Source organism: Carassius carassius, chromosome 40 (assembly GCF_963082965.1).
Source record: "Carassius carassius chromosome 40, fCarCar2.1, whole genome shotgun sequence".
Classification (NCBI taxonomy): Eukaryota; Metazoa; Chordata; class Actinopteri; order Cypriniformes; family Cyprinidae; genus Carassius; species Carassius carassius.
In genome coordinates, this window is record NC_081794.1 from 3,809,593 (window position 1) to 3,831,085 (window position 21,493).

General features: G+C 37.3%; 1 protein-coding gene and 1 pseudogene across 1 annotated transcript; one reads left to right on the forward strand and one right to left on the reverse strand.

Moving 5' to 3' along the window:
• Positions 1 to 13,914, forward strand: part of LOC132121847 (synembryn-A-like) — a 32,177-nt pseudogene extending 18,263 nt beyond the window's left edge.
• A 2,050-nt stretch (positions 13,915 to 15,964) lies between these two features.
• Positions 15,965 to 21,369, reverse strand: LOC132121966 (interferon regulatory factor 3-like). The gene is made up of 11 exons (XM_059531734.1): positions 21,148 to 21,369; positions 20,704 to 20,898; positions 19,572 to 19,749; positions 19,455 to 19,486; positions 19,306 to 19,348; positions 19,151 to 19,216; positions 18,200 to 18,403; positions 18,006 to 18,105; positions 17,626 to 17,903; positions 17,225 to 17,346; positions 15,965 to 16,776 (listed from the first exon to the last, which is right to left on the reverse strand). Exons 2-11 carry the CDS (start codon positions 20,866 to 20,868, stop codon positions 16,663 to 16,665), a joined length of 1,302 nt encoding a protein of 433 aa, XP_059387717.1. The 5' UTR covers positions 20,869 to 20,898; positions 21,148 to 21,369; the 3' UTR covers positions 15,965 to 16,662.
• Positions 21,370 to 21,493: the final 124 nt, after the last annotated feature.

The following is a 21,493-nucleotide window of genomic DNA, read 5'->3' on the forward strand; positions in this document are numbered from 1 at the left end:
GCCAAGCAATACGAAATACCTCTAGTTTTGTTTTCCTCCAGCTGCGCTCCATTTTTTGGGCTGCTCTCTTTAGGGTGCGAGTATGCTCATTATACCATGGTGTCATACTGGTTTCCTTAACCTTCCTTAAGCGTAAAGGAGCAACTGTATTTAAAATGCTAGAAAAGAGAGAGTCCGTAGTTTCTGTTACATCATCAAGTTGTTCTGAGGATTTGGATATGCTAAGGAATTTGGATACATCAGGAAGATAACTTAAAAAGCAGTCTTTTGTGGTAGAAGTGATGGTTCTTCCATACTTGTAACAAGAAGTAGAATTTACAATTTTGGCTATATGAAGTTTCCACAAAACTAAATAATGATCTGAGATATCATCACTTGGCTGCATAATTTCAACACTATGGAAGCAAAATAATGACTTATGTCTTTGAAACAAAAAAGCATGCTGAATAGCACTAACTGAAAAATAATGCATTGAATTAACAGTACTTGCATTTTAATGCCTTGAATTTCCAGGGCTTGCATTGTTAGGTCCTGAAATTTTATATAGTTGTTCATTTAAGCTGTGAATATTTCAATTAAAAATATTTCACACACCTTTTCATAATTAAAAAATCAATCATTCATATTCACATTCCAGAATTCACTTCCAAAATATTAAATCGGTTAAAAATACGATGTATAATATTCAACAGGCAAATGTCGGTCCGTTTTATTTCACTTTCCAAATTCGCTTCCACAAATTCAGTGGTTAAAATTCGGCAGATAATTCGCCCTTTCACATCCGGGAGCTGCAGGAATAGCAGTAGAGCACAGAGGCATAGTCTCCAACTGCTGTCAGTTGCTCACCAGCAGGTGGTGCAAGCGGCTGTTAAATAAGGCCAAAGCAACAGGTGGATTAAGTAATACAGTTACAAAAACTGATCTGCAGAAATTAAGCAAGCGCTAAGTAGAAGTTTTGATTATCGGGGCATGTGGAAAAGCTGATTGGGCGTATGTTTATTTCAACCTCTTTGCTGTTACCAAGTAAGCAGCTATGTTCAGCAGTTCCTTCATCTTGGCTGAGCTTTCAACGTTGTTACGGGAAAGGATGAAGCTGAATGTTTAGTTCTTGTCACATGACCCGCGGTGCGCTTGCGGCATTCTGAAAGTTGAGATGTTTTTAACTCGATGCTGTTCGGACGCGCCTGGAAAAAACGGGCGCGTCGCACCGCGTGCGCATCGCGACTGCGTCGCTTCCATTATGAGCGCGCATACCGCGCGCCTACATTGGAAATAACGAACTTGAGCATAGAGGTCTGCATTCCCGCGGCTGTCCCGCGGGATCCGCGGGACCCGACCAGATATTTTGCGCCGCGGGATTAAATATCCGACTAAAAACCGGCAGCGGTCGGTAACTCTGGTGTAATTTGAACGGGAGCGGTCGGTCATTCTTTATTTATAAAAAAACTTTATTTGAACATTATCAGAACATTTTCCTTGATGCAAGTGGTGCGGATGCAGCCGCCGTCACCAACGATGAAAAGGATGCAATAACAACTCGTAGGAAAAGGCTGGAAAAGGCTGAGCCAGTACTTCAGCGATGATTACAGAGAGTCCAGCCGAGACGAGTGGGAACAGTTCTTGCTGGAGCCATGTATTCCATGTATTCCACCAGATGAGGATCCCATTCAGTGGTAAACGAAAACACGAAGCGCTTCACAAAACTTATTCGCTTAGCACACCGTTATTTGTGAGTCCCGACAACGTCTGTGTCATCAGAGCGCGTTTTCTCCGCGGCTGGCCTTATTGTTAACAAACTAAGGAGCCGACTTTCCCCCAATCATGTTTACATGCCCGTATTTCTTAACAAGAACATTTGAAAGAAAAGAAAAAAAGATTTGCTGACAGTTTAAAAGTTAAGTGTACAATAGCCTAATTGCTGCAGGCTGCTTTACGTTTTTTCTTTGTTCACTTATTATAATTTTTTTGCTTTTAATCTGTACTTTTATTTGTTTGCACGCATTGTTAAATGCGTGCAAACAAAACACGATGTGTAATGTTCAAGCTTATTGTGTGTAAGCTTGTTCAAAATGACGAAAACAAATGTTGCTGAAAAATGTCTGACTCATTAAACTTAATTTAAATAAACGAATATTCGAATATTCTTTTTTTTGTGAGCTCAAATAGTCGAATGTGATATTTGTGGAAAACGCCCATCCCTAGTAAGTCAGTCTTGTATCTAGCAATGTACTACGACTGTTGGAACATGAGAACCCTTTCCAGGGATCTTTAATATGTAAATGATTGTATACTGTAAATATATGAAGGGAGGTATTGGCAAAATCTCACCTGTAGAAAATCACTATGAGAAATACAAGATTAAGAATTTGACTGTGTTATTTAGAATTTTAATTAAAACACATTGGACCTTTTAACCCAGTCAGTGGAATTGTCAGACGGTCCCTTGGGTGCGGTAGCACGTCAATAATTTCTTCAGTTTACATTTTCAGAATATACCTAGATTGTTTTTAACTCATTTTTTTATGTTAATATAAATTGGTTGCATATTGTTAAAACTAATCATGGTATTGATATCTTTGTGTGACTGTCGACTTTATAGACCAGTGGTAATGAAAATCAATTATAAAGAAAATGCAGCGCATTGGATTCTTTTTGATCCCATTTGCTTGCCTGTATATAGTTTGCATAATCCTCAATAAAATCTATTCTGAGATCTGAGGTCTTATATCACAGTATTAATTGACTGAGAAGCGTTACTCGTCATTGGGGAATCCTGGAGTGTGACGTGAGGGGATCCCCAGTATTACAGCACAGCGACGCACAAGCCATGACACAAAGTTAGGCAAACTAAACAACCGAAAGCAATATGTGTCTTCCTTAGATGTAATGTTAGTTCTGTAATTCAGCGTTGGGTAAAACACCATTATAATCTCCTTTGAATGGATTGCCATTTTGAAATAAATTTAGTAGCAGAGCTACTGAAAGCGATTTTTTTTTGTGCTGCAAATCCATTTATCCTTTGCTGAAATTTCCGCGTCTTCATGGAGAGAGCGCGTCATTTTTGCTTAGCCTCAGGAGCGCTTCTGCCCGAGCACTTGGGAAAAAAGGAGAAAGCGGCGCACATAGCCTTTTCCACGCGTTATTAGGCGCGATATGTGAATGGCCCCTTATTCATTCATTAATTATTTTTTAAATAAATTAAATAAATTATTTTATATATATAACATGCACTTTTTCTTGTTCCGTAACTTGCGTTCATATCCACCCACATCTGTATGTATATAGTTTGCATCATCAGTAAGATGTGAGTTTGTCTTTAAATCGCTGTCACTGTTAGTGCACTGAGCCACGTGTTTTCTTTTCTTTAACAGATTTCTGAGGGAAACCGCGTGAAACCTTGAGCGTTCGTTCATATTTTACATCTGCTTAACTGTCTATATAGTTTGCATAATCATCAATAAAATGTATTCTGAGATCTGAGGTCTTATATCACAGTATTATTTGACTGAGAAGCATTACTCGTCATTGGGGAATCCTGGAGTGTGACGTGAGGGGATCCCCAGTATTACAGCACAGCGACTCACAAGCCATGACACAAAGTTAGGCAAACTAAACAAACGAAAGCAATATATGTCTTCCTTAGATGTAATGTTAGTTCTGTAATTCAGCGTTGGGTAAAACACCATAATAATCTCCTTTGAATGCTGCTTACTTGGTAACAGAAAAGAGGTTGAAATAAACATACGCAGCTTTCCATATCAGCTTTTCCACATGCCCCGATAATCAAAACTTCTACTTAGCGCTTGCTTAATTTCTGCAGATCAGTTTTTGTAACTGTATTACTTAATCCACCTGTTGCTTTGGCCTTATTTAACAGCCGCTTGCACCACCTGTTGGTGAGCGACTGACAGTAGATAGAGATCATGCCTCTGTGCTCTACTGCTATTCCTGCAGCTCCCGGATGTGAAAGGGCGAATTATCTGCCGAATTTTAACCACTGAATTTGTGGAAGCGAATTTGGAAAGTGAAATAAAATGGACCGAAATTTGCCTGTTGAATATTATACATCGTATTTTTTAACCGATTTAATATTTTGGAAGTGAATTCTGGAACGTGAATATGAATTATTGATTTTTTTATTATGAAAAAGTGTGTGAAATATTTTTAATTGAAATATTCACAGCTTAAACGAACAACTATATTACATTTCAGGACCTAAAGATGCAAGCCCTGGAAATACAAGGCATTAAAATGCAAGTACTGTTAATTCAATGCATTATTTTTTCAGATAGTGCTATTCGGCATGCTTTTTTGTTTCAAAGACATAAGTCATTATTTTACTTCCATACAACACTATCAACATCAATTCCATGTGACAGTATTAAATCTAGAGTATGATTTCGACAATGAGTAGGTCCTGTAACGTGTTGTCTTACCCCAATAGAGTTCACAATGTCTATAAATGCTGATCCCAATGCATTTTTTTCATTATCAACATGGATATTTAAATCACCAACTATTAAACCTTTATCTGCAGCCAGAACTGACTCGGATGTAAAATCACCAAACTCTTTAATAAAGTCTGTATGGTGCCCTGGTGGCCTGTATACAGTAGCCAGTACAAACATAACAGGGGATTTATCATTAACATTTGTTTCTCTGGATAATGTTATATGAAGCACCATTACTTCAAACGAGTTATACTTGAAGCCCGCCCTCTAAGAAATCCTGAAAACGTTGTTATAAATTGAAGCAACACCTCCCCCTTTGCCTTTTAGATGCGGCTCATGTTTATAACAGTAATCTTGGGGGGTGGACTCATTTAAAATAATGTAATAAACAGGTTTTAGCCAGGTTTATGTCAAACAGAGCACATCTAGTTTATGATCAGTGATCATATTATTTACAAAAAGTGTTTTCGTAGAAAGGGATCTGATATTCAATAAGCCAAGCTTTATCATTTGTTTATCCGTATTGCATATGTTTTTTATTTGTTGAACCTCAATTAAATTGTTAATCTTAACTTGGTTTGGACGTTTTTTGTATTTTCTAGTTCGGGGAACAGACACAGTCTCTATAGTGTGATATCTAGGTGAAAGATTCTCTATGTGCTGAGAATTAGCTGACCTCTGTGACGTGAGGCAGCTAGCAGACGGTCGCTTTAGCCAGTCTGTCTGCTTCCTGACCTGGGCCCCAGTTAGTCAAGTATAAACACTAAGACTATTTGCCATATTTCTAGAGAGAAGAGTGGCGCCACCCCAGGAGGGATGAAGACCATCTCTTTTCAACAGGTCAGGTCTGCCCCAAAAGGTCGTACAATTCCTTATGAAACCTATGTCATTTTGTGTGCACCACTTAGACATCCAGCCATTGAGTGATGACAATCTGCTATGCATTTCGTCACCCCGGTAAGCAGGGAGGGGACCAGAGCATATTACATTGTCTGACATCATGCTTGCAAGTTCACACACCTCTTTAATGTTATTTTTAGTGATCTCTGACTGGCGAAGTCGAACATCATTAGCGCCGGCATGAATAACAATCTTACTGTATTCACGTTTAGCATTAGCCAGCATTTTTGATTTTGCCAAGATTTCATGCTCTCTGGCTCCTGGTAAACATTTGACTATGGTGGCTGATGTCTCTATATTCACGTTCCGTACAATAGAATCACCAATAACTAGAGCACTTTCATCAGGTTTCTCAGTGGGTGCATCACTGAGTGGGGAGAACCTGTTTTATGTTTTGATAGTAACAGAAGAGCGGTGTTTTGACCCACGACTACACTGCCTCACTGTCAACCAGTTGCCCTGCTGCAGGGGCTCTGTTGCCGGAACCGAACAATGTACAGGAATCCCTGAGCTAGACACATCCAAAGCCATATCTAGAGCCCTAACATTCTTACTGTCCTCAATTAAAGTTTGGAGGTGTGTCTCTAATTCTGAGATCTTCTCTGTCAGCCTAACTATTTCCCTGCATTTATCACATGTGAATCCCTCATCTGCGACAGAGATAGATAAACTGTACATGTGACAAGAGGTGCAAATAACAATAGCAGGAGAAGCCATTATTCACCGTGCTTGATGAAATATTCTTACCACAGTTGTTTGATGAACTTGTGAAAAACTGGAGCGAGAGAGAGGAGAGGAGAAAAGAAAACAGCGATAGGTTCGAATGAAAACGCTATTGACAAGCTAACGAGTGCTATGGCTTTGCAGGTGTACTGCACTCACGGATATAAAGTAAAAGTGAACGATCAAAATTAATCTGTTAAGTTAGATCGATAATATCAGAAATATGGTGTGAATTAAGTTATATTTTATCACTTTAAAAAACAGAGAGTGATAGTAAGATAAAGATAAATAAAAAATAGAAAAACAGCTGCACGGAGCTACGATTAGCTACAGAAGGCCAACAGGAAGTAGAGAAAACACTGTCCAACAGCGACACCCGCAGTCCCTTGTGCAGTGGCGCTGGGCTGGCGGCCATCTTGTGCAGTGGCGCTGGGCTGGCAGCCATCTTGTGCATTGGTGCTGGGCTGGCGGCCATCTTGTTAGGAGACACAGGCGTAGATTCGGCCATTTTGTCTCGAGACACAATTGTGGATGGTGTGTCCCATAAACCACGATGGTGTAGGTACTTGGTGAAACCCCAAAAGTCCAGGACCTCCAGCCCCTTCATCTCCCACCGAGGCAAAGGGTCGTCCAGGCAGTGATTTAATAAATCCTTTAATGCCTCATTGCTATCGCCATGGCCCAAAACACCTGAGCCAGACCACCCACCTCACACCCCCATTGAAAAAGGGTGGTCAAGCTCTGGAGTCTCCTCCTCTGCTCGTTCATGGTTTCTGGGGGAACGGATTTGAATTCCCACACAGAGTCCTTCTGTTGCGAATCGCACACACAAACTGGTAGATACAAATCCAGTTTATTTAGGGGAATCCAAAAATCATAATCCAGTCAGGCAAGAGGTCAATATCCAGAAAAGCAGTCCAAAACCATGAAACACGACAAACACCAGAGAACACGAAAAAGCAGGGTGACATAAACCAAGGACTCGATGATAATGATAGAAACAAACAGGGTATATATGGACAGGTGAAAACAATGAAAGTGGGAACAGCTGAGTGCAATTAACAGGTGAGCAATTAACAATGATGAATCCAGACAAAGGCTTGTGGGAAATGCAGTACCTGCAGTGGTGTGACTATATGTGGAAGTGAGACCACTAGTGGACACCCAGGGATACACAGACCAGACACTGTGACAATAAGTTCCTACAATTTCTGCATTGCTAGCGACAACCATAACTTGTGATTTGTTCCCATAATACTTTGCACAGTTTTTTTTCTTTTGTTCTCTGCAGTTCTGAAAGAATAAAGTGTGGGATTATGTGTCAGACTCAGATTCAGACTATGATGAATGCTGAAGCCCAGAAGTCATTTTGAGAGAGGTAACCTTGGCTCTTATAAACAAACACACACCTAAACCTAATTTTAAAACCAGTTTCTGCCCTTGTTTAACTAGTTTCACTCCCTCTGGCTCTGGCTGCAGTTTTGATCAGGTTCCTCCAGACTGAACCGCAAGGGCGTATGCTGAAAGCATGCCTGAGATCCTTACGGATTCTCTTGAGGGACAAAAAGGTTTTGGGCCCTTTGATCACTGACAGAGCGCTTCTCACTCTATCACACCTGGGCGGCATCAGCCACGCACCCATTCCCAAAGAAGATACAAACGTTGATGCTGACCCCTGGGTGATTCTCCAACTACTGACACTCCAGAGGAAACCACATGGCTGAATGAAAGAATGGTCCCAGCAGAGATTAATAAATTGGAGATATATCTAGGTAAATATGAGAAATACTGCAAGTATGTTTATTGTATGTAATTTCTGAACCTTTCTGGATTTTTACAAAATCATCAGGTGATATTTGAGATTATTTAATGCTAAATCTAAAACTAACACTAACAGGCTAGTCAAACATGAGATATTAGAGGGAAAGGGGGAAAATGTCAATTCGACTACCGTCTTTTCCACATCTGTCTCCATGGAGGTGATAAAGACAGGTTGGCTTGGCAAGGACATTGTCTGTGCTTAAAAGCAAAGTAGTTTGCCTATAGTACTAAAAATATAGTGTAAACACATAAACTTTAAATATAATGTCATAGAGAATGTTTTAAATTGAGATATTTTATTGTTTACAACTAAATCTGACATAGTCTCTCTGTTGTTCTTTAAGATGGCACCCAAAACATCAGCAGAGAAGTCCAGACTATTCAGGGAAAGACTAAAATCTGATCCAATTAAATATGCTGAGTTCCTAAAGAAAAATGGAGAAAGATATGAAAAGAAGAAATGGCAAGGACTTTAGTCTGTCAAAGAAATATCAGTAAGCAACTGTGACGAGTGGGGCGTGGCCGAGAGCCGTGGGAACGGAGCGAGGCCGGTGGAGTGATTGGAAATCAGCGACACCTGCGACACTCACCGGTCTCGAGTCCCACGGAGGAGATTAGAAGGATATAAAATAGGAGCGATGACAGTCAAGGACGAGAGAGGACCAGGCCTGGATTTTAGTTGTGTTTGGTTTTTGTTTGTGTGCGGCAGTCGTCCGTGAGGGGCTGCCGCACTGTTTTGTCTTTGTTTTATTATTAAAGTCATTTGATTGTCCGCTGGTTCCCGCCTCCTTCTTCTCACGAAAGAACATTGTTACATTGGTGCCGAAACCCGGAAAGAATGAGGGACGCGCTGCCGAAGATTCCTCGCCGCTGGGGTGAACCCGCGGTGCCATTGAGCAGGCATAGCAGTCGGGCGCCGTGGATGCTACCTAAAACATAAAAAAAAAAAAAAAGTTAGGGTAATGATGGTAGTGTTGATTATTTAGCAGTTAAGGGTAAAGTATATGTATATGAGTTTAAAAATATCAGATTTGAAAATGTCAGAAATATGAATGAAAGGCTTCAGTGGCTTAGTGTTTTTTTTTTTTTGTTAACTTTGTAAAATCTTAACAGTTGCATTTCAGAGAAATAAATCTATTTACAATTTGGAAAGATGCAAGTCTGATGTGTAACCCAATATATTTATAACTACAAATATTTCAATGGAAATGACCATTTATTTTGTGATTCTGGAAAAAAAAAAACATTATTTCATAAAGATCAGCACAGCCAACTTCAGGGCAGGTATCTAGGCATACTGGGGTAACAAATTATGGCAGTAATATTTTAATTAAAAATGTTTCATTTTCTGAAAATGTCCAGGTCCAAAAAGTATCATAGTTGGAGAATCACCCCCCTATAATGATATCATCCAGGCTATTTCTGAGAGCAAATTGGGTCGAGTGGATGAGGATCATCACGGTGGCGAGGAAGATGATTGTTCTGAGGCCGTAAGTGTCGATGTGAATGGCCCTGTGGTCTGGAGTCAGAACGATCGGTGTGGTTTGCACAAGGCCAGCACATTTTCAAACATGAGCCTTGGACCCTCTCGCAGGAGGAACAGTGTCTTCAAAGATCTCACGCCTGGGAGGAGGTGAGGAAGAGGAGGAAAAAGAAGAAAAGGTTGATTAAGTCAACAGGAAGGCATTCATGAAAATGTGTACAATAGTGCTTGTGCACAAGAGCCAGCTAACTCAGGTACAAGCCTTTTCAACTTACAGTTTCAAATGCTAATGTCCTTCCTCATGAGTTCTTTGAAAAATGCAAATTAAACTTGTGGTTTCCTTACTATGCAAAGCTCTTTTGAATTGCCTGTGTGGAGAAAGAGTTTTTTTGCTGTCAAAATGTGTAGTTACGACGTCTACCAGCAGGGGGATAACTTATGAAAACATTTTGTATTTAGTTAATTTATTCTGTGTATTCTATTTGAATTTTTTGGGATTATGTTTTAATGGTTTAGTTAGATTTAAGTAATCAAATTAATTGATTTCAATTCAATTAGCAGATTGAAACAATTGAATGTTAGCTATTATTATTATTATTATTACAGTGATAATGCCCTATGAAATTCCGAACTCATCTGTTTACATTTTTTTATATTTAGTTTTTTAGGATTTAATACAAATTTATTATCAAAAAATGTTGGTAATCAAATGAATGCGTAAAACCTTAACATCTTAATTAGTCTTTTAGAATGTAATCAAATAAAATTTGAACAGTTTCTTTTTTTGGCAAACAAAGGTGGCAAAATTTGGCAGAACAGATGTCTACCCTTTATATTCCTTTAAAATAATAATTATTATTAGTAGTAGTAGTAAGGTGACCATATGCGCCATTCATATGGGACACGTCCCAGCCAGGATCTTAATATTGCCTAAAATATCCAGGTTTTGGCTATTTGCACTGTGCAGGTTGATCGTTGTGTAAAATTCATGAGAGCTATAAAGAGCAGAGCAGACGGCTCCTTATGCTTTCAAATCGCTTTCACGTGTTTGTTCGTTCGTTTGACTTGAAGCATTGTGGGGAACTTTGTTTCTTTTTTTGGATTTGTGCGCAACGACGCTTCAAGTCAATCGAACGAACAAACACGTGCGCATATTTATATCGCTTTGATCGTTCCCTCTAGATCTCACCTTCTCACACGCAGCCCCACGATTGGTCGATTATGTACAATACCTGCATGTTATTGGTCAAACTGCTCTGGATGTTTTAGGCATTATTAAAATCCTGGCTGGGACGTGTCCCGTATGAACGCCGAATATGGTCACCCTAAGTAGTAGTAGTACACTGAGAAGTGCATTTTAGTATACAGCAGTAATATATTTGTGTCACAATTTCTTCAATATAACCCACCAAAATAAAAGTTTGGTTTATCTTGAAGACTTTTGAGTGTATTTCTGACCAAAGCTTTATCAGATGAAATGGTAAAACGTTGATGAAGTGATTCTCAGAGTAGATCTGGAGGTGAAGCTAATATTTAAATTCCCATATTTATTTATAAAAATAAATTTATGACTGGATTCAATATACATCTTCATGCTAACCAGCAAAAGCATGACCATTCAGCTACAAGTCATTGCAGAAACTGCTAAGTAAAGTTAGTTTTGAAAGGCATATGGATGCAATAAAATTCATACATTGTATGTGTTACGTGTTTTGAAGGATACTTTATTCACTGAAATTAAATAGATTTGCAATATTTGCATGTCACATGCTGGTTTCTCTTCTTTCCAACTGTTTGCTGTTTTTCAGTCTCCTCTGTGGTCTGACAGAAAAGCTAAATAAGGAGTTTCAGTCCAAGTCTTCTCCTTGTGGTCAGTTTTATGCACTCTAGTAGATGTTTTGGAATTGAAACCTGAGCTCAGAGCACATCTGAAACAAGTATTTACTCTTTCTTGTTCTATTCTCTAATGTTACAGTAAATTTTTATTACATCACATACACTAACATTTGGGCTCAGTGTGACAGGAAACACATTTATAATGTTACAATGTTAATGTTTTCTGCTTATCAAAGTACCCTGCAAAGCAAATGTATCACAGTTTCCACTAAAATATTGAGCAGCACAGATGTTTTTAGCATTGATAATAATCAAACATCTCTTCGGCAGCAAATCATCATATTAGAATGATTTCTGAAGAATCATGTGACACTGAAGACTGGAGTAGCAATGCTGATAAATCTAATTTGATCAGAGCAGTACATGACATATTACAATACATTCACATAGAAAACAGATATTTTACATTGTAATAATATTTCAAAATTGTACTGTATTTTGTATGAAATAAATGCAGCCTTGGTGAGCAGAAGATACTTTTTTTTTCAAAAACATTAAAATACCCCAACCCCAAACTTTTTTAGTGTATATGCATTGACCTCTTCTTAAGCTGTTGACCACAGCGCTGGAGAAGAGTTTATCAGTCCAGTGGAAGGAAGAGTATGAGGATCCTACTGTGCCTCCACACGAAGAAGAAGACTTAAAGTATGTGCATAAACCTTGCATATGTTATACTAACTAACATGGAACAATACATTTATTAATCTGTGTTAATGTTAGTTAATAAAAAGATAAAAACAAATGTTTCAGAGTAGTGTGCTAAAGTGTTGTCACATGACAAAACATTAATTTAGTACAGATGCTGAGGTTGTCACCTCACAAATAAATGTACTAATGTCCACACGAAACAAAAATGCAGCTTTTTCAAATGTATCCCTTCTGGGACCCGGTTTAAAAAAACAATATCGGTTTCACTCTCCCAAAACGCTGGATCCGTGTGGACGAAATGCCCATACGATACAAAATGTATGCGCATACAGTGAAATGCATATCTGTGTGGACGGAGCCTAAGTGTGGAGGACTCACAGCAGACTCAGGAGGCCCTCAAGATCACACAGAGCACACACACTCAGGACCGTGAATAGGTGAGTGTATACAGACATTATCACACTCACCTCCCTTACAGACTACTATGACGGCACCATGATGTGTCAGATGGTGATGATGCAATAGTACTGTGATTAAAAGCACACTCAGTGCACTCGATAAACTGATAGACTGTAACTGTTAATGCTCGTCTTTGTGTCTATCAGGGAGATGCGTCTCTCTATCGCCACCTGGCTGCAGTTTTGCGACACTGTCCGAGGGTTTCCTGTGAGGAGGAGCAGGAAGTTGCAGATCAGTTAAAGGGGTTAGGGTTGATAAATATTGTTGATTGTTCTAACATAAATAATTACAAATGTTACGAAAGCCCAGTCAGCAGCATCTGTAGCATGCATTTTACACTCACTGAAAATGTTGATATTTTTGACTCGTTCCACACAAAAGTGGAAGTCAAATATAATTCAAATGATCAAAAACCTTTACTGGCATGATCGACAAGTTCAAGACAAAAATACACAGATAGAACCACACACATAAAGATAATAGAATAGTAAGAAAATTGAATAAAATAATATTAAAACAATTCTTAATATAATATTCATATTATTAAAAATAATATTAATAGAATAATAATTGCAACATAAAAAATTTAATTATGTCTGTAGTACACAGTTAGTACACAGTGCATTAATAATCAGATCACATTATAGTGCACTTAATAATTTGGCCGACAGATACAAGTACTTTATTGGCATAATTGACCAGATCAAGACACACACACACACATAGAGAGAGAGAGAGACAGAGAGAGAGAAAGAGAGAGAAATGAAAGATAAAAGTACAAAAAAACCTCCAAAAATAATAATAGAATAATTATTGCAATATGTACAATTTTGCTTGCGAGTTTAATTTGGCTGACAAAGACAATAACTGACTCAACTAAGACAAACACACACACAAAACAAAAAAAAACTAAAGATAACAGAAAAAAATAAGATGAAAATAAGACTCAAAAATTATTTTGGAATAATAATTGCTAATTAAATTAAATTATTAAATACATTAAAGACTAAACTGTTGTGCAGGCATAGACAGACTAGTGAAAATGAAAATCCGATCAAATGTGTAGTGCACATATTAATTTGACTGACAGATGTGTAACTGTCTTCCCTCAGTAACATATGTTTGTGGAATAAAAAAAGAGGAATTAGATGTGACTTTTTCAAAGTATCTCTCTCTCATATCTCTAAACTGACCACATGTAGGCCTCTTTAGCCAGTGTGCCTCAACTGTGCCAGTGTCACTTCTTCTGAAAGCCATGTTTGTCTGTGTCTGCTTTTCTCGATCATCTCCAGACATATGAACGAATCATGATTTCACCACACGCTTGTCCTGATCTCTCTCTCTCTCTCTGTCTCGTGCTCTCAGGCATGCAGTGAATATGCTGTCTGCTCTCCTGTTGAGCTGTCTAGACGTTCTGGTATCTGCGCCTCTGGCTCCAGACTCACACCAGATGAATGGAGCCAACATTGACTCTGTGTGCACAACCTGCTCATGTACATGGAGAGAAAAATGGAGCAGGTGAAGAGAGAGTGAAAAGAAAATAATACATTATCATCCTGAATCATCTTTTACCTTGATATGTTAAGCATAAATCATTCATTAATCTATAAAACACACTGTATTAGTCTGCATCTGCTCTTTGTGCTCAGGTTTACACACTCCGGTTGACTCAGAGCACAGCTGAAACAAGTATCTATTTCTATTTTCTAATATTTTAGTGAGTTTTCACAAAATCTGCTTTTATATCATATACACTAATATTTGGGCTCAGTGAGAACGCATTCAACTATTAAAAGTGACAGGTAACACATTTATAATGTTACAATGTAAAAGGGTCATATAATACGATTTCAATTTTTCCTTTCTCTTTGGAGTGTGACAAGCTCTTGGTGCATAAAGAAGAAGATCTGTAAAGTTGCAGACTAATGTCTCAAACCCAAAGAGATATTCTTTATCATAGTTAAGCCACACCCCCTAAAACGTCTAATTGAAACATGCCTACATCACTATGTGGGAAGATTTACGTAATGCCGCCCAAATGTTCACGCAAAGAAAGATGGCGTGGTTTCAGTAACCAAAGTTAGTGTTGAAGCAGATGTCAGGGTGATGCTGTGTGTATTTAAGCGAAAGCAAAAGAACTTTATTTGAAATTATGAAAGTAGAAGTAGAAGAGGTCATTCTGACTTTGCCATGACAATCTGGTGCTTCTGAATCAGCTACTGTAGGTCTGTTTTGTTATTAGTTTAAGTATTGCCATTGACTGTTCAAATGAGTTTTTGTGTGTTAGTGAGAGAGAGAGGGTCACACAGTGGAGTCAGCTGTCTTAATCGTCTGTGGCTTGTGTCCCTATCAAAGACAGAGTGAATCCAGTGACGGGACAGGTAGGGGAGAAGTAGCCCGAGCCGATGGAGGGAATGACAGAGGAGGAGAAAGAGGAGGAGGCTCACCGGCTCATCAGTCTTTTTAACAAACTCTCAAAGTAAGGAACTAAAACCACTGAAAACCCCATACACACATACTGCTTTAATACTCTCATATCTTTTCCTAAACGGGATAATATGATTCAGCCAATGGGATTGAACGAAGAAGGTCAGCTGGTGCCGCTGTCGTAGCTCAGGGACCTTTCAATGGAGGAGAGGAAATCAGAGGAAGAGCATGATGATCTGGAGAACGTGGAGTAGAATCGGCATAGAAGTGATTATAACTGACTAGATAAAAGAATAATAACTTAATATAATATCTAGTTTTAACAGTTTATTGCATAACCTCATCTAGACATACCCTTAAATATAACCTGAATATATTGTATCAATTAAGGCACTTTAATTAACACACAACCTGCCTCAAAAGTGTGGATCAAAACGATTTGTTTAAATAAACAAATTCTTTTATTTAGCATGGATGCAATAAATTCATCAAAGTGACAGTAAAGATATTTGTGATGTTACAGAAGATAAAACATTAAAATGCTTTACAGTTTCCACAGAAATATTCAGCACAGTTCTGAACATTGATCATAATCAGAAATATTTCTCAAGCAGCAAATCAGCATATTGAATGATTTCGGAAGGACCGTGACACACTGAAGACTGGAGGAATAATACTGCAAAATCAGCTTTGATTACAGCAATAATAATATTTTTTTATATTAATATTAAAATATTTAAAATGACATTAAAATAGAAAAATATATATTTTAGTAATATTTAATTTTTTTTTACAGTATTTCTTATCAAATAAAAGCAGCTTTGGTTGGCATTTTGTTATTAATATTGAAAAATCTTACCAAAATTTTGAAAGGTAGATTATATATTAATAATAAAGATTACATAATAATTATGCAATTAGTCAATGTATTTATGTGTTTTGAAGGACTTTATGTTCTTTAAATGTTCACTTTTTTTCGCTAGTGTCCTGAACAGGTGACAGGGCATTGTTGTGGGGTTCTTGGTTTCTATTTATGTTCTGTGGCCCTGAGAAGCTCCGCCCACAGTGACATCTAATTGGTGCAAAATCTCTCTCCACATAGCTGAATATTAACTGAAACTGAAATGTTTAACTAACATGTGAACCGGTTTGACTGATTCATCGTTATAGAACTGGCTCAAATGATTCACTCAAAAATCTGACATTACGGATTACAAACTAATTTTGTAATTATAATCGATATCTTTCCAATGAAATGATTGGAACAGGGCATAATGCAGAATATACATTTTCTTGACATATCCATGACACTGAAGAACAGGCCTGGAAAACGCATAGAAATCCCTGAAATTTCCAGGTTTTACATGACCACAATACTAAGTGCCAACCTCTTAGTTCATATCAGCTGAAAAGAAAGCTGAAGAAACCCGACATGTCAATGGAACAACGGCTCAGATGACTGCCAAAGATACAACCACAATGAAATTCAGGCCAAGAAAAGACTAAGAAGCATACTGTAAACGGACATCATCAAGAGAACCGTAGTAGTGTAAAACAGACTCGAAACGCACATTAGACTTGGATTTGAGCAGTTTTTAAATGTTTCAATCCTCGTTCTTTCATCATAGCACACAATACAACATCTATTTGAAAACTGACCGCACTTGTAAACTCATCTTTGTATTTTTATCCTCAGAATCATTGACAATTCCTTTGTACTATTCCTGAAATCCTGCTCTCCAGTATTACTCCACACACCTAAATACAATTATCCATGGAGTCACCTGTAAACTGTGACTGTAAAGTCAACTGTTTCAGTTTAGGAGCCCAGTAAAAGTGTGCAGTCATGTCTTTCTAACACAGCTCCATCATTTGTTCCAGAGAGAGCTGGAGCTCCACCGACTGTAGTGAAGACGCCCCGTTTTCAACAGCCATCGTCTTCAAATCCTCCAGTGAAGTCAGAATAACCTAAACACAGCATATAAAGAGAGCAGATAGGAAAGTTGAAAATGAAACATGATACATTTTTTATTTTAAAACATACATTTTATATCCAAAGATATAACATTTGGTGCAGATGTTGATATTTATATGATCAGATGGTTACATGAGTCAGACAGACTTTTATAACAGCATAAATGTATAAACATAAAATGCATATTAATCACTCTATATCTCCTAATAGTATGTCTTAGTAAGATTTTATTTAATGTAACATTTTTACAATTATACTTTAGGCATTATACTTGCTATAAATGTGTGATCTCTCAATCAGATGACAGACAGCGTGTACTAGATTGTGTTTTGATCATGTCGATTATTTACAGGCCTTAGAAATATGCATATGATACAGTAGGGCTTATGGCTTATATTAAATATATAAATATTACAAATATATATTTAAAAAAAAAATAACCTCTATCATGATGAGTTTTTTCTCCCATGGCTTCTTTTTGGGGTCGGGCCACTTCTCTCCCAGAAAAAAGTAAAGAGTGCAGGAAGGAGATTCTTTGCTTGTCTGCATAAACTCCATCAAACCTGAACGAATGACATCCAGCACACCTTTCAAGTGACCAGTCTAACATTTAGAATCTGCTAAATATTTGCAACCACCAACAATCAACAATGTCTGAACAAATACACAATTGAATATTTTCAATTTAATTTATGAGAAAAACATGCTACCTGACCCATGTGAACCATTTTTGTTCATATATGGGAACAGACCCATATCATGCAACTATTTGATTTTCAAAAATGTATTTAATCGGTAAGCTTCACTGAAATGGCTGGGAGAAACCACACAGTAGAACTCACCTGATATATACTCTCTGAAGAAGTAGATGGTTTCAGGTTTGTTTTTGGAGAGTTCTCTGGGTGTTTGGCTGTTTTCATGTTTGCAGAGACCCCAGTAGATCCTGCTCAATCCCCAGCGGTGACCCCAAACCACGCCATCCAATCTCCTGATCTCCAGACCCCCCAGATTGTTCAGAATTTCATTGGTATGCTTGGCCTGGATCTGATCCAGAATACCTTCTGGACTAGGCAGTCGGACCACTGGTAGATTAGCACTGCCCATCAAGTTGGACTCGTCCCTGTGGGAGTTAACAGGATACTGTTAGGTTTTCATCTGAATGAAACAAAACCAGTGGTGCTAATTTGTAGATTAGTGATGAATCATGTCTAAAAATACACACATGTTTCCCTGATACGTCAGTCTGAAACCAATGTCATTCTCCACCAATTGTTCCTTTACCATCTTCCCTTTATAATAAATCTTAATCCGAAAAAACGTCTCTGTGAGGAAAACATATGAATAGAAATAAAACTGTGTGAGTAATCAAACACTAGTAGTTGATGTGAATATGTGATGATCTTGGGATCCACCTACCCAGTTTTGGCATAGGAATACTACCCTGATGACCTACACCTTCAACACCTGGTTCATACGCAGCTGTCGCCCCCTCAGCAGAAGAAAAGGGCGCATGAGTATCCATTATCTGATAATGGGATTCTGGACATGGACTGGTTTCTTGGAAGAGTCCTTGATCTCCAAGCCCCAGATATAACTGATCAGGATTCCAAACTTCGCGAACTGGAACAAAAATGAAGACTGTATGCATACACAATACACAGCACACTGCCCTTTAAATCATTATATACGTGTCTTCTGCTCACCAATGCTGCACTTATTACATAGTAAAAACCACCAGTGTTTTGGAATATTTTTGCAGTTTGCAGAAATTTATATCCCAAATTTAGGATGATTTCTAAAGGATCATGTGACACTGAAGACTGGGGTAATGATGCTGAAAATTTAGTACAGGAATGAATTACGTTTTAAAAATATATATTCATATAGAAAACCGTTATTTTATATTGTACTGATTTTACTGTGTTTTAAATCAAATTAATAAATAAATGCAGACTTTGTGTGCATAAGAGACGTTAAAAAAATCATAATTATTCCATTCGACAGATAGCATGTAGGTATAATATAATAATCTTGTAATATATATATACACATATATATATATATATATATATATATATATATATATATATATATATATATGATAAACTTGATACCTTCCAGGACGGATGGATATATAATAAAACAATTCTCATTTCAAATAAATAAAAGTAGTTTATTGGTATGATTGTAAAAAATACATACTATAATACTATAGAATAAAATACTATATTGAACATTATCCAACCATACAGAGACTAAAAACCTAAAATAAAGGTAATCAAATCAATTAATCTATAGCATATAATGCTTTGTACTACAACCTGCTATAATGAAATTACAATATCTTTTCTAGTCTTTTCAAACTACCTCGTGAGGGACTTTCCTTAAGGTTTAGTCCTGTGAAATCTTGCTCCAAACCTTGGGGTGGATGTGCTAAGAAATATAAAGTAAAACACACAGTTTCATCACGATGAAAGGCCTGCGTCACAAATTTATATAACAAATGCAAAATGCTGTCTTACTAGGGAACACTTCGCTATCCTCCAAATACAGATCTGGTGAGAACTAAAAAATAAAAAACAGATTTCCCAAGTCAGTGTGTGTATGTCTTATCTGATGCCAGAGGCTTGAGAGAGAGTGCTTTAAAGAAGAAAAAAAAACTGATACTTGCATCAGTCTCTTGAGAGCCCTCGGATCCCAAAGCTGGAGAGGAGAGAAAACAAATATCAGATTTAACAGTGCAATCAATCTTCTTAATAGCAGCAGGCACAAATGTGATGTTTTCTACCTGCAGAATGAGCTTCAGATGGAAACTGATAGACTTTATGTGGATTAGCAGCATCGTTCTTGTTGTCAAATATCATCTTGAAGCCTTTTGCTCGAAGAGCGCTACGGAAGTTTCTCTTCCAAACAGAGTGATCTCCATTTATCCTGCCATCTCCAGCAGCGCTCGTCTGAGCCCAGGCCTGACGGGACAAAATACAGATATCAGAAGAAAGGGACACACTGTGGTTACAACATGTCTGCTCTGATGATAATGATAATATACTTTTGTACTGAATGATTTATATTGATATAAGTATTTACTCCGAGATACTTCCAAAAATTCTACAATGCATTACTCGCATTAAATGTAATATGTGGTTTTGCCAGATGATAATAAATTTAAATGTATAAATGCTGATTTTAATGGTAGTGTAGTAATTATTTGGTAGAATATAACGTACTAATAATATACCACTGAATTACCATAGTATACTTGGGGTACTTGAAATAATATAATAATACTTATTTTTTAACTCATGTAAAATACCATGCCTTATTAAAGAAAAAAGTATACGTAAGTACAAAATGGATTTAAATGTTTTAAGACATTTAACTGCACATTATTTGCAATTATAATTTTATGGACAATTATAAATTTATGGCCAAATTCACTGACGAGTATCAGCAAAAATATGTTAATGTCACTTTAATTGAACCATGTGTGCCATGTATTTACATATATTTGTAATTAAACATTTGTAACACTGCTACAAATGTGTACTGATTTATATAAAGTTGCAATTTAGTACATTTAAAAATATTGAACAGATGTAACACACCACTACAGTTAGAATTACAATCACGTACTTGTGTTTTAGTATGTTACTTTAGAGCACGACAAAACACCTTAAAATTTAAACTTTTAATTTGACATAATTACAAAGTGCACTGTTTCATAAATATTATATTACCTGCATGCACACTTACACATTTTGTAGATCTACTTGTAAGTGCACATTAAATATAATTAAATAATATAAACACTTCTCTTCACAAGGGATGCCACAAATATGGTACAGCAATCATTGTCCTGAAACAGGGTCTTCTATATAAAAATGTATTAATGATGAATGGCAGATAATGTGTATTTTCACCTTGAATATGAGGACATCATCACTGTTGGAGTCCTGTCTTAAAGCGTGCTTCCAGGGAATGCTAAACTGTCCCTGTTCTTTATTGATCCAACACACTCCAGGATAACCTCCACTTTGGATTTGTTCACACAGCCAGGGAACAAAGAGCGGTTTTGTTTGAGCCATGATGCAATCAAACCACCAATGTAACTGCACCTACAAACAACACAACCAAACCCATACTGAAATATCCTTACAACTGCAACAAAAAAACATAAAATACAGCTGTCAGTCACTATCTGAATTCATGAACCTAAAATTGTTAACTCTATAATTATAAACACTGTATTACATATCACAGATAACATTTTAATTTTAAAAAGGACCTGTCTTAGGAAGACGTTCTGTATAAATATAATGCATTCATATAATAAACCGTAAGTATAATAAATAAAACACACTTACCGTTCTTTAGTCGTGTTAAGCGACAGCGACAGCGACAGCGCGTTCTGTGGCCTCTTGTGTTCTTCAGCGATGTCTGGACGATGAGACGGCTTTCTCTCGTCAGTGCTGCTTTAATACCGAACTTTCTTCAACAGTTTGTGTCTAACGATCAGGTGTTAAACATTACTCGGGAAATCCATGTCAGTTTCGATTTCCCAATTTGACGTCACTGCACGCGTCGCTCCGAGTTTCTTGCCTCAGATGAGCGCTAGATGGCGAGACGACCATTCAACAGAAAATCTCTATGTGCTCTTTTTTTATTCGAGTATTGAATACATAATAGGGTTTGAGCAACCTAAAAATCATT

What these genes read in the sequence shown, in the direction of transcription:
- LOC132121966 (XM_059531734.1), bottom strand. Translation starts at nt 20,868, where the DNA reads ATGGCTCAAACAAAACCGCTCTTTGTTCCCTGGCTGTGTGAACAAATC. An exon ending in TATTCCTATGCCAAAACTGG is followed by an intron (nt 18,106 to 18,199) that starts GTAGGTGGATCC and finishes TTTTCCTCACAG; the next exon opens with AGACGTTTTTTCGGATTAAG. An exon ending in CTTCAGAGAGTATATATCAG is followed by an intron (nt 17,347 to 17,625) that starts GTGAGTTCTACT and finishes TCATTCGTTCAG; the next exon opens with GTTTGATGGAGTTTATGCAG.